This window comes from Petaurus breviceps, unplaced genomic scaffold, assembly GCF_028583685.1.
Source record: "Petaurus breviceps papuanus isolate PSGF00001 unplaced genomic scaffold, PetGlider_PUasm1.0 151, whole genome shotgun sequence".
Classification (NCBI taxonomy): domain Eukaryota; kingdom Metazoa; phylum Chordata; class Mammalia; order Diprotodontia; family Petauridae; genus Petaurus; species Petaurus breviceps.
In genome coordinates, this window is record NW_027185712.1 from 35552287 (window position 1) to 35565815 (window position 13529).

General features: G+C 35.9%; 1 protein-coding gene across 6 annotated transcripts in view; it reads right to left on the reverse strand.

The window, feature by feature from the left end:
- CTNND2 (catenin delta 2) overlaps window positions 1-13529 on the reverse strand; it is a 1206354-nt gene that overhangs the window by 233996 nt on the left and 958829 nt on the right. For all 6 annotated transcript variants that reach the window (XM_069077188.1, XM_069077207.1, XM_069077216.1 and 3 more), the window contains one exon: window positions 9497-9680. In XM_069077188.1, the coding sequence (XP_068933289.1) occupies window positions 9497-9680 (184 nt within the window). The remainder of the gene's footprint in view (window positions 1-9496; window positions 9681-13529) is intronic.

The following is a 13529-nucleotide window of genomic DNA, read 5'->3' on the forward strand; positions in this document are numbered from 1 at the left end:
ACTTTGGTGAAAACGACGTGGCCATTTTAGTGTTAAGTTGTTGAGCTGTGACATGGTGAATGCTGTACTTTGTTTTCTGTGAATGTTTTGTCTTAGTATGTTACTGTTGAATAAATAGAGAGTTCACTATACTGTGTAATCAGAAGCTTGAAAAGCTGTTCACAGAGGCAGTCCTCTGGAAAGCTGCTCATGCTTGACTTTACAAGACTCTGCCTTTTCTCATTTGTCTGAGAGGTACCTCTGTACACTATTAAACAACAACAATGAAAATAACAACATAGGATCTCTCCTTCCTCTGACTCCCCCAAGAAATTTATACATCTATTGAAAATTCAATTCCACAAATACTGAGGCACTTCCCTGTAAAAGGCATTCTGATTGGCATGTAGGGAATACAAAGATGAATACCCCTGCCAACCTTCAAGGTGCTTACTGCATATTAAAGAAACTACAAATAACTACAGTTAAAGCTGAAAAGATACCTACCTTAAGAAGGCTATGAGGGTGCAGAAGACGAAGTAATCACAATTGACTAAGTAAATTAGGGAAAAGTACACAGAATTTGGTCACTGAACTCCTTTCACTGTTTGCACCTACCCACCCCGCCCCCCATTTACTACTCCTTAATCCCATTCATATCTTCTCACAGTCTTTTTTTTTTTGTATAAAAGTATCAGTCCCATCCTCAGCATGCTGAAGATTAACTTGGAATCTTACCTACTCCTATTGGTGTTAGAATAAATTGGCCCTTGACTGAAAGAAGGCTTAAGTGGTTAAATTCTTTCGAGTTAGACCCCTGTAGCCTTGCATTTTGGGGTTCTCAGCAGCCTAAACCACAACAGGAACCCATTTATCAATATGTGTGGAGGCTTAAAATAATCTATTTTATAATCCAAGAATTCCCAGAGGCAACTTTCAATCCAGAGATATGATTTATGTGTGACCATTACTAAGATGAAACAGTTCACTTTAACCTAGAGTTTGGGGTTCTAGGCCATAGGTTACATAGAAAAAGATCTACTAATAGGACCTAAACTGAGTTTTAAATTTCAAAATATAATTGGCATTGTGAGATTATATGGGAAGCATTTTATGTAGGCAACCAATGTACATTTTGCTACTCTGATAACTTATTGTAACTTTGTGTGACCATTTTCTATGATTTCTTAGGCTATTCTATGGAGAAAATTCATTTTAGAGCAATTACATCTATGATACTCAGGCCTAGGGAATATTTTCCTTTGTCAGTGGTTAGTCAGGGCTATTCACAAGGGGGTGAAATGTTTGTTAAAGGAAGGACTGAGGAGTTAGATGAAGCATGCATGGATATTGATCCTGGATAGAACTGCCTGAAGTTGGAAATTATCAGGTATATAGACTTTTAGTTAATCCAAGTACAATGAATTTTATTTTTTTCCTTTTTGCCAGCATTGTGACTTAATTTTTTTAATCAAACAATATCCGTAAGGAAATTCATATATGCTAGCATCAAGATTAGAGAAGCCTTTTTGACAAGTTCAGAGATGGTATTAGTTTAAGATTTTCTACCTCACAATTAATTTGTGTTTACAATAATTCTCCCTCTAGAGCACCATCATTGGAAGGTACTAAATGTTTGAATCCAAGTGCTTATCTCTAACAAAAACTCTAGCCTGAATACTCCTTAAGATGCAAATAAAGAGGACAAGCTCCAAGAAAGACTTGCCATACCTTACTCTTTAAATTCAGCTACTGTAGCATAAACATTTCAACTGGATTTCTAAACTAAATTTAGGAAGCAGGTTCCCAGGAGAATAGTTTTAGCTATTTATCTTTATTCATGTGCATGAGAAAATACTTGACTAAACAATGAAATTGTCCTAAAGCAAGCAGATAAAAGAATAATGCCTTTGGGACTTGGAATGATTTCAAACATTTTATGCCTAGGGCATTGCTAAAGGGCTGCTAGATTAAGAACAAACAAACAAACAAAAAGCACCTAATTTTGCTTGGAATCCAAGACTGAGGTAGGGCTGGCAAAACACAAGGCCTCAGAGAAGAGAATTGTTCTTCTCAATCAATCTCATTATCCCTGTCTCCACCCTTCCAATTCTAACTTCTTTGGGTTTTGGAAAAGGAACCTGGAAGTAAGAGGAGGAAGAAATGAAGAGAGAAGACAGTTGAGACTGAGACTAAGTCACACAAGAGTTATCTCTATGCTTTCCATTCATTCAGAAATAAATCAAAATGCCCTATAGTTTAGTATTGTGTAATCCGAGTCCCCAAACCCAGTGCAGTGAATGGGTCACTCTCATTGCTGGTAGTCACCAATGCCCTGTGCCTGCCAATATGAAGGGCACTCAGAAGGTGGTGAAGAGAGGTTTGCTCTCTTCAAGCTTGAGGGTCTCTTCAGGCTCATCAGCTTCTGCAGTCACTTCAGGTTCTTCCAGCTTCCAGCTTTGAGAGAAAAGATGGATGATGACAATCTGCTGCTGAAGGAAAAGACCCGGAAGAAGCTGACAGGAGAGGAGCAGGCATCACGTCCACATGAAATATGTTGTGCATGCAACTGCATATTTTACAAGCTATGCAAGTGAATTACCGTGTGTTTGAGTATGCTGCTGCTTATTTTCTTATTTTTCTTCTATCTTGTGTTATGCTCATTCCATTGCCATGTCTATGTATTGTTTTGTATATGTGCTATTGTTTACACTTAAGTTGTATTATATAGAGAGGCCTATTGATGGTGTTATTATTGCACTTAGCTAGATTTGTTTTGTTAGTTTCTTGTTGTTCAGTTGTTCAGTCCTTCCTGACTCTTTGTGATCTCATGGACTATACTGTCCATGGGCTTTACTTGGCAAAGATACTGGAGTGGTTTGCCATTTCCTTTTCCAGTGGATTAAGGCTAATGGAGGTTAAGTGACTTGCCTAGGGTCACACAGCTAGTAAGTGCCTGAAGCTGAAACTGAAAGCAGGTCTTCCTGACTCCAGGCCTAGTTCTCTATCCACTGAACCATCTAGCTACCTCCTTTCTTAGCCATGCTTACTGTTCTTGATTGATTGCTGGAAGTGTATGTGTCTTATGTCCTGTATGTAGTTAGGCATGTTATTATTACAGCATCCTCTCAGGTGATGTCGTTTATTGTGCCCTGTCTATTATATGCACCCTTAATGTGCATTTGCTTATTTTGGTTTCAATAGCACCAAAGGTCTATTACCTGGGACACCAGAAAAATCATTCTTGTTTTAAAGTGCTAATGCTTGTGTTTATACTGTATACTTTCAGGTTTTGTACACCATCTAATCTTGGCAAGGGACTACAGAGACTTTTGGCCCAAGAGGGGTCTGGGATTTTCTTAATACTGGTGCCAATCAATGCCCTCCTGAGTCTTCATGAAGGCCAGAGCTGGCAAGAGAGGGAGAGAGGAGAGACTTGCTCTTGAGAGTTACTTTGAGTCTCTTTGGTTTTGTCAGGTTCTGCAATTGCTTCAGGAGCTTCTTGTGTCGAGAGAAGAATGATGCCAAACCCACTTCAGACTGCTGCAGGAAGAGACTCTGGGAAGAAGCCAACTTGAGAGGAGCTGGCAGTCAGTCATGTCCCTATCCTCAGCTTGCTACACTAGAAACTATGGGGAATTTCCCTTGGATGAGACCTAGGATTTTTTTCTCTTGGTTGAACTGAATTACCTCGCTCCCATTGGAAGAGCCCATTTAATCTGTACTGTCTGGTATATATTCTTCCTATCTATACTTTCTCTAATTACTCATTTTTCTATCAATTTGGATAAATGGGTTTCTTTGCTGGCTGTTATGTATGTTCAATGTGGAATTAATATTTGGTGAAAAAGAAGTCTAGCCTTTGAAACAAAGTTTGGGTCCTTCCCTTTTGCTAATTAATGAACAGCAATGAAAAGCTAGTTTAAACCTGAAAACCATATCACCTGGACTAGCAGACTGATATAATTCTAACCTGGTTCCTCTATCTATCTGAGGAGAGAAGAGTAGAGAGACTTCTGACTCCAACCTCCTGTTTCCCCTTCAGTCAGGAGAAAAAGTCTCCCTTGGAGAGCAGTGGGAAAGAAAACTAGAGATGTCTATTCTGTTGCCCTTCAAGTCACATAACAACAGTCCCATGCTATACGTGGGGGCAGCCCCTCCCTATATCTTTATTTTATTTAAGGAAGGTAACTCATAGTGAGAGGATCCCTACACAGCTAAAGATCATCAGCCATCTGTGACTTTGTAAATCAATCCTAGGGAGCTTCCCGAAAGTACAGAGGCCATGATCTACCTTTGGCTGCAGAAGTTGGACTTTGAACTGAAGTCTTCTTGTTCAAAGTCCAATATTCTATCCAGCATACTAGATTGCCTCTACACAATGAAAATACAGGCACCAAAGGTGAAAATTACTGCTCACTTCCTCATTTTCAAATCATCAACCATTACAAATAGGAGCTTGAGATTATTTAATCTAACCTTACCTGTAGATGAGAAAACTGAAACCAAGAAAGAAAAAATCAATTGCCTGAGATCACTGAACTTCTAATTCAGTGATTTTTCCATTATGTTGTCATATATAACTTGTCTTTTATCAAGCTCTGTCAATGATCTCATACTCTACCTCAGTTAACTTCATGCCATAACTTTCTCATATATTCATCTTGAACTTATAATTGTTATAAAAACTAAAAAAAAAAAAAGATAGTATTAGCTTAAGACTCTCTACTTCACAAAAGTGCTATCTCCATCCCAAACTCAACCCTGAAAGCTGTATGTATGTGTGTACATATTTCAAAGCAACTTTCATCATAAATGGCATTAAATGAAACAAAATTTCAAATTGGAATGATAAAATGTATAACAAAATATTAATTCCAGAAAACACTAGTGGAATTAATCTCACAATTATCTTAAGGATTGTTGAAAAGTTCCCATAATTTAAACTGAAGTACATAATGTAAACACTTGAAAGATTTTTATAATAGGATAACACTGTGACTTGTAATACTATAACTAATTGAATAGTCCTAGAAGCTAGGTTCCAGATGTTCTGAAATTTTGCTCATTAGTAGAGAATGAATATGGTTAACTATGAAAATTTCTTTAGTAAGCCAAAAAAATATAATATGATAATTATAAATTATGCCACAAGGGAAGGTGGGAAAGAATTTTAACATGCAAACTTGGAAGCACTTCCATAAAACTCAAGTAAATTTCAATATGGGGAATATGCATTTTCATAGAAATAGTTACAAAAGTCAAATATTATGGTCACTCACAAAGATTTTGGTTTTTCATACAGGATTTCTATTGGTCTACAGATGAATGATCACAGGTGCTAAATTTGACTTTTCTTTTTTTTCTGCCTGGAGAAGCCAAAACTTCCCATTGCCTAATGGAGTCATATTTAGTTTTATTTGTGATCTCATCTATGTGGATGATCAAGCACAAGAGGTCATTTAAACGAAAGCAGACAAACCGAAAGGCAGAGACACTATGCCAGGTAATCTTTTTAGGAGAAAGAAATTACTTACATTTTATAGGAAATTCAACTTAACAAACATCATTTATTAAGTTATGATGTATAAGCTATTATGCTAAGCCCTGAAGCTACAAAGATGGAAAAAGAACAGCATATTGAAAAATTCCTAAAATTTTAGGATTTCAAATTTTCCATTGTGACACATTCAGGATAGTTTTGGTGTATTATACAGAATCTCCAACACTGTTGGCTCTAATTGGTCATTTTTTGGGGTGTGAGAGGGACTTGATTTGTGGTTTCATAGACATTAGGAATTTCTGATGAGTATAAACCTTTTTCAATGCAAATGAACACTTTGCTCTGAAACGTCTGATCTTAGAGGGCCAGAGAGCACTGAAGGCCCAGGGCACTGAGAGGCAGTGACTAGCCTCAGGCCACACAGCTAATATGTGATGGAGATCTACCTTGAAAGTAGATCTTCCTGATTCCTTCCAGTCCACTGCTCCAAGATGCCTCAGAAATGGTCAAAAGCAACATAAATTCATCTTGGCAAATATTAAATTCATTCTGGTCTTATTACTCAGTGGTTCCTTTCCCTTCCTTCTTTCCCCCCTGGGAAAGAAAAGTTTATAGACAAGTTTATATTACTGAATGAAAACACTTTTGTCTCTGTAAGAGGGAGAGAGAGGATGATGATGAAGTAGCTACTGCTGCTGTTAATGATAGCAACTCACATTTATGTAGACCTTTAAGCTTTATAAAGTGTTTTCACAATAATGCTGTAATGTAGTTAGTACACATATTATTATACCAATTTTACTGAAGAGGAATCTGAAATTCAGAGAAATAAGTTACTAACCTATAACCACATAGTCAGTACTCTAAAAATCAGAGCTGGGAACAAAGGTGAGCTTTCCTGACTCCGTATTCTGATGCCGATTCTAATTCTGTTTCCCATGGCAAAAAAAGTTATAAAATTCAGTAACAGAAAAACAGAATCTAGAAATTGTTGAAGCAATCTGTAGTTAGTTATAACTCATGAGAGGGAGGGTTTTTTTTTTAACCTGCTGCACATAACTCCAACCTTGCTTGCTCATCCATGCATCCATCTATCTAATTTATCTTTCCAGTTACTTATTTATATATTCATTTATTAATTTAGCAATTTATCGATTCATCCAATTATTTATTTACTTATCTATCATCTATTTTTTCTGTGATAGGCTAGAATGGACATCTATTCCTTTCATAATGGATACCATTTGCTAAGAACAAAAAAAGTGTATGTATGTATTCTTATGCATATGCTTGCAGGATTGGTTTAGAGTCCTCATCAAGATCAGTTAACTTTGGTCTCATCTGTATAACTTTAGATCATTACCAGCTGAAAATTTTGTCAGTGGGTGCAACTCCTCACAAAGTAAGGGACAGAGTGACTCCTTCTGTGAATCTTGATCCTTGGCTGTAACAGTGGACATCAGGGGCTCCCCTAGGAAATGACACTATTATACCCATTTATTTATGCCCCTGTATCTGATATTTAATTAAGATCATATACGTTTTTCATGGAACCAGTTGCCTATATCTAAAATAAAATTTCCTCAACAGCTTTTGGTAATCCTTAAAATTCAAAGAGGATACCTGAAGCAGATAATTTAATTGAACTACATTTAAGTGGAAAGGCATATAATATGGACTAAGCAACTGACTGTATGTCCACCACAGGAAGACCAGCTTGATAAAGGCTCACCATCAGAAACAAGGCTGCTACATCATAATTTTATCTTGTTCACAACAATTCACAAAGACTGTCAAGTAAGTTATAAATGTTTTAAAAACTATGCAGAGTTTTGAGCTTTGTCTTTTGTGGGACCATCCACACAAAAGAAACTCTACCACTTGAAGAAGTATTGTATACAAAATACAATAATGATACAGGTTTAATGTTCAAATTCTGTACTAGAAAATAAGTGGAGGGAGAATGCATTTTTCTCCTTCTTTGTCCTGGAAAATATAATTATCTGAGGTGGTCCATTTGTTCCTGTGAATGCTTCCAGACTCAATGTTCAAATACAAAATACACTGTTTCTAAATACATACATAGGCTTGGAAGTTGAGTACATATTTAGCACATTAAAGAGTATTGTTTTTACCATTCAGGTTGTACTTATGCAGGATGAGGCTGTGGTGATTTTCCTTCTCACCACAAAATGAGGTAAACTGAATCTGTTATTCTTTAGCAATATTTGCACATTGATATCCCACCAATCTTAAGCAATTTTTTAAAAAGTTTTTTTGTTTAAAATATTGATATGGCAAATCATGTTATATTAAAAAGCAGTTTTAAATTGTATTTCTTATTTGGTCTATTCCTTTAAGCACAATACCAACTATAATATATACATTTTTTAGGAGGCAGTCAGGGTTAAGTGACTTGTCCAGGATTACACGGCTAGTGTCTGAGGCTGGATTTGAATTCAGGTTCTTCTGTCTCCATAACCAGTATTTTACCCACTTAGATGCCCCAGCAGCATACACAATTTTAAAGTGGAAAGTTGCATTAAATTCCCTGAAATAATAAAAGCTATACAGCTCGTTAGGGTTGTATTTTCTAATGGCTAGAAATTCAGCATCTTGTTGTGTAATGGAATGGAACATTAAAGAAAGTCCTGCAACATTCTAAGATACTGTCCTTATGAACATACTTTGAGAAATATCAGTCACTACAAACTGTATACAATTGGAATAAAAACAATGCAACCAGAAGAAAACCTCCAATGCAACAAGTGAATAAAAATACTTTACCTATCTGTGAGTTTTCCCATCCCAACAAGTGTTTGTCTAAACCATCTCTATTTTGGATTCAGAGAATACTAAACTGACATAAACCATGAGACTTAGGAGCCATGAAATACCCAAGTTCCAAGTATAATGCAAAACTACATTATAAAGTTGTTTAAAACAAATATGGTCAGCTACATAGAAGTCACATTACCCTTCTAGTAAAGAAAAATCTTAAGGCATTTCTGTTATCTAGTTAATTGGTCATTATGACATTTTCCCTTAATATTCCTTTAATTAATTTCCTTTTCAAACTGCCCATGTTGCTTTGTGATGATTTACTAAAGGTCTTTAATAAAACACTGGGTAAACATTCTTTTACTTGCATATCCTTCCAGGCTATTACTATTACTCTTTTTGAACAAAGCCAAACTGGCCTTCTTAGCCACACAAATCACTCTTTTCCCTCTTTGTATTCTGGCATTGTACGCCTCCATAACTGGTAATGCGCCCTTCTTCACTTCTACCTTTCAGATTCAATCCCTAGTTTCCTTCAAGGCTCAACTCAAACAACACAAGCACCACCACCACAACCAAAAAATACATGCTGTTCCTTCCAGCTAGAACGCAAGGCCGGCACTTTTGTCTTTTTATACCCGAGTGTAAGCACTTAGTAGTCACAATAAATACTGTTAACTGACTGATTAAAGAAATTCTTCTAGACAGGGATGTACTTGTTAAATGTTTAAGAACCAGTTCTCCAAAAAAAAAAAGCATCTATGACACACTTTTAAATTTAATCAGCATTATTAACATTTTCCCTTTCACATTCTTAGGTATAAACAATCTATAAAACAATAAACTGAGTCCCAATTTGTGATATTTGCTTATCTCTGGCCTGTAAATACTCACAGTGAAAATCTAATAATAGACTTTCTACAGATAGTACAAACTATCATAAGGATATATTGGCATTATTTGCTCAACTGGAGAATGAATCAGTTACTTACTAATAAACAAACACATCCAATTAAGTTTAGGCTGGTAGTCATCAAGAACCTTCAACAACACAGGGAGAAAACAAGTCTTGAGAAGCTGGAAGATGCTTCTCCAGTGAAATTACAAACCAGATACCTGCCATAATGAAAGATACATCTTCTCTGTTGCAGGTTCAGAAGCAATGAGACGCCAGTGGAATTTTGTTGAATGGAAAGATTCTCACAATGTAACTCTTGCATTCACCAGACTCACCTTAGGCACCCAGTGGCATTACGCAGCACCTGTGAAGAATGGAGCTGTATTTTCCGATCATCCTGGAGTGGTGAATTTTCCCATCCAGAGTGAGGGATGATGACTGCATTGGTCAACACTGCAAGGGCATCCTGGATAATTGGCATTTTAAGTGCATCACATGAAGAAAGATTCCAAAGGACTCCTACAAAATACATATTAGAAATAGCATTTTTTAGTGACCATTGGCTTTTTTGCTTTAAAACTGTTTCTTCTCTTGCTATTGTTAATAAAATTGTCAGAGAAATACAAGATAGTGCATGCAGGTACAAGATTCTCCTTTAAGACTGTGCCCCTTAACTTCCATTAAAAGATAAAAAAGGAATTCAGTTTAGAGCATTTCTGTGGGTCCTCAGAAATAGGGCTGTCAAAATGTGACAACTGGAAAGAGAGTTTGTAATTTAGTTATCTGTGTTTTATAATAGAAAGTAACCAGATTTGGAAGAACTGATTAGGTACATGCTGTTGAATAGGTTTCCATCTACCAAAATGCAAGGGAGAAAATCTCCCCAATTTAAAACAATCTCAACGGCATGTAAGGAAGTAGATTTGCAGAGTTACTCTGTATGTAACCTATCATTCCCACCTTGAAAATCTATCTATTATGGCCTATCCAATTCGCTCTGGATTCTACGTTAAACAAAACATGAAAACAAGGCTGGTCCACATGCAGGAATGCAAAAGGAAATATAAGAAATATATGATATAAGAAATATAATAAGAAAAGGGAATATAATAAGAATAAGCCAGTAGACTTAATGAGTTTAGATATCACAGCTGGTTTAATAGGAAAACAGATTTGTTACAGATTCTGTCTGTCTCTGCTTATCTTGGAAAGTGGTGCCTAAGGAGGAAATGCAACCTTGATTGCTGTAGGCAGAGACTTGTGCCTTCTTTGCCTGATGCTACAGGAAATTGCATGGGAACATACTTTTACTTACTAATATGGGGTTGAGAGTTTCATTTCTATAAAAAATATATACATTTGCTTTAATCCAGGCTAAGGGAATTAATTTTTTTTTCCATTTCTGTAAAAACAATTCCCAACTTGAGTATTCAGTAATTTTCTTAGTACTTATTGAATCATAGAATGTAGTACTGGAAGGGATTTAAGAGATCTGGTCCAACTCTCTCATGTTACAGTTGAGGAAGACTTGTAATTTCTCTTGTGACTCTCTTAAGATATGTATAAATAGTATATATTTTTTTGAGTATATTGATTCTTGATTTTTTGGGTTAAATACAAAGGAAATACTCCCAAAAGAAACTGAATTGTAAGATCTTTGAGTGCAGGAACCATGCCTTATATCACTATATTTCCTATAACTCATTAATTAAAGGAATGAAGGTGAAGAGGGAAGAGTGGTAGGGGAAGAATTCTTGTACTCTCCTTCAGGGGGTATCACCTCACACCTAGCAGACTGGCTAAAATAATAGAAAAGCAAAATAGCATGTTGGAGGAGATATGGAAAAATTGGGACACTAATGTACTGTTCGTGGAATTGTGAACTGATTCAACAATGCTGAAATTCAACATTTGAAATTATGCCCAAAGGGTTATAAAACTATGTATATCCTTTGACTCAGAAATACCACTACTAGGTCTGAATCTTAAAGAGATCATATATATATCAGTTCTTTTTGTGGTGGCAAAGAATTGGAAAATTGAGAAGATGCCCATCTATTGGTGAATGGTTGAGCAAGTTGTGTTATATGATTGTGATGGAATACTCTTATGCTATAAGAAATGATGAAAAGGATGCTTTCAGAAAAACCTGGAAGGAATAACATGAATTGATGAAATGAGTAGAATCAAGATAATACTGTAACAGGAATGATCAACTGTGAATGACTAAGCTATTCTCAGTAATACTCTGATCCAAGACCATTCCAAATGATTTGTGATGAAAAATACTCTCCACCTTCAGAGAAAGAACTGATGGAATGTGAATGCAGATCAAAGCACACTTTTTAAAACTTTGGTTTTTATGGGCTGGTGTTTTCTTTTGTAATATGACTAATATGGAAGCATATTTTGCAGAACTACACATATAAAATTTATATCAAATTGCTTGCCTTCTCAAGGAGTGTGGAGGGGAGGAAGAAAAGGAGAACATTTGGAACTTGAAATTTTAAAAAAAATTTTAAAATTGTTTTTGCATGTCATTGACATGTAATTGTCCCTGAGACAAATCTCTCTTTGAGATTGGAATTTTCATTAAAAGAAGGGATCAAGTGTCAGGAGAAAGGTGTTCCTATTTTGGAGAGAAAAAAAAATCCTTTTTTTTTTAAAACCTAAGAGGAAGCCAGTAAAGATTAAATAAAAGAAAAAAAAACTGGATACCTATGCTTTTCTGGTTTGTGACAAAAACATAACAAGATGAAACACTTCATTTTCATAGTTGTTAGCTATGAAGACTAATCAATAAGTAAGGCAAATTTTCAGTGCTTCATCCATATTTACCTACATAGTATATAGATATGTACTACATGCCTGCATTACTATGTCTGGTTATATGATAATCATGGTTCTTGCAAAATGAAATTGGCAATATTTCCATCTCTGAAACAAGATATTTAAAAGAAATATATATTTACATAAATTATTAGTTTATGTATATTCAATTTAATAATTCTTCCTATAATCTATAGTTCATATGCATATACCGTAGCACTTTATAGTTTAGAAAATGCTTTCCTTACAACAAACCTACAAGGAAGCTAAGATAAATAGTAGCCCCTTTTTTACAAATTAGGAAACTACAAGGTCAGATAAATGAAATGACTTACCCATAACTAGTGAGTGGCAGAGTCAAGATTTACCAACTCAAATGATCATGGATTTCAAGCTAAAAATGACTATGAAGTCATCTAACCTAAATCTCTCTTTTTTTGTAGATGAGGAGACTCTGGACAAGAGAGGTTAAATGACTAGTCACAGTAACACCATTGTAGTGTTCTTTCCACTACATTATAATGACTCTAATTTTTTTTTAAACAATTGGGATTAAGTAACTTGCTCTAGGTTACACGGCCAGGTGTTTCTGGGTAGGTGTTAAGTGTCTGAGCCTGGATTTGATCCCCCAGGTCATCCCGATGGTGTTCTTACTCGCTGTGCTACCTGGCCGCCCCATAATAACTCTAATTTGAAGGAAAATTTAAAAATGATTTTAAGTTTTATTCCAATATCCCTCAGGCTCCTAAAATATAATTGTGCAACACCAAGAAATATGAGGTTAATGCTCTCCTTTGGCTCCAACTATTACATAGACAAATGGTTTTCAAACCTCTCTCTCTTCCAATTCCAACTGACTCTCCTTTGTATATATTCACCTCAGCAGTCTTCTGGGACCTCAAGCTCAACACCACTAAAACTAAATGATTATCACCTCTCTTAAACCTGCCCTACCCTTCAAGGTTTCCATCTATAATAATTGCATGTCATACTGTAAGGTTTTCCTTCCAAGGTATCTAGTTCCACAAATTCAATACCATACTCCTGGCAAGGCTCCTAAATCTCAGAGCCATCTTTAACTTTTCTCTGTTCCTTACTCCCCCAGTTCAACAATTCTACCTCTATGATGTTTCTTGAATCCAGGCCCTCCACAACATTCACACTATAATCCTTTTTATGAAGGTCTCTATCTCATCTTGCCTATGTTATCGTACTAACTTCCTAACAGGTCTTCCTACCTCTTTGTTCCAACCCAGTTTCTAAATTTGTATCCAAGAAATCATCCTAATATACTTATCTGATTATATTATTCTTCTCAAAATCTTAGCCACTTCCTATAGTCTACCAAATAAACAATAAATTCCTTAGAATTGCATTCAGGTTCCTTTACCTTACCTGTTCAGCCTATTCTCCCATGCATTGCTGTATTCTAACCAAACTGGACTGCTTTCCCTGTCCTGTTCTTATTTTTCCTTCTTCCATCAATATGACTTTGCTCATGACCAATGCTGATGACCAACATTGATCTTGAATGCCTCT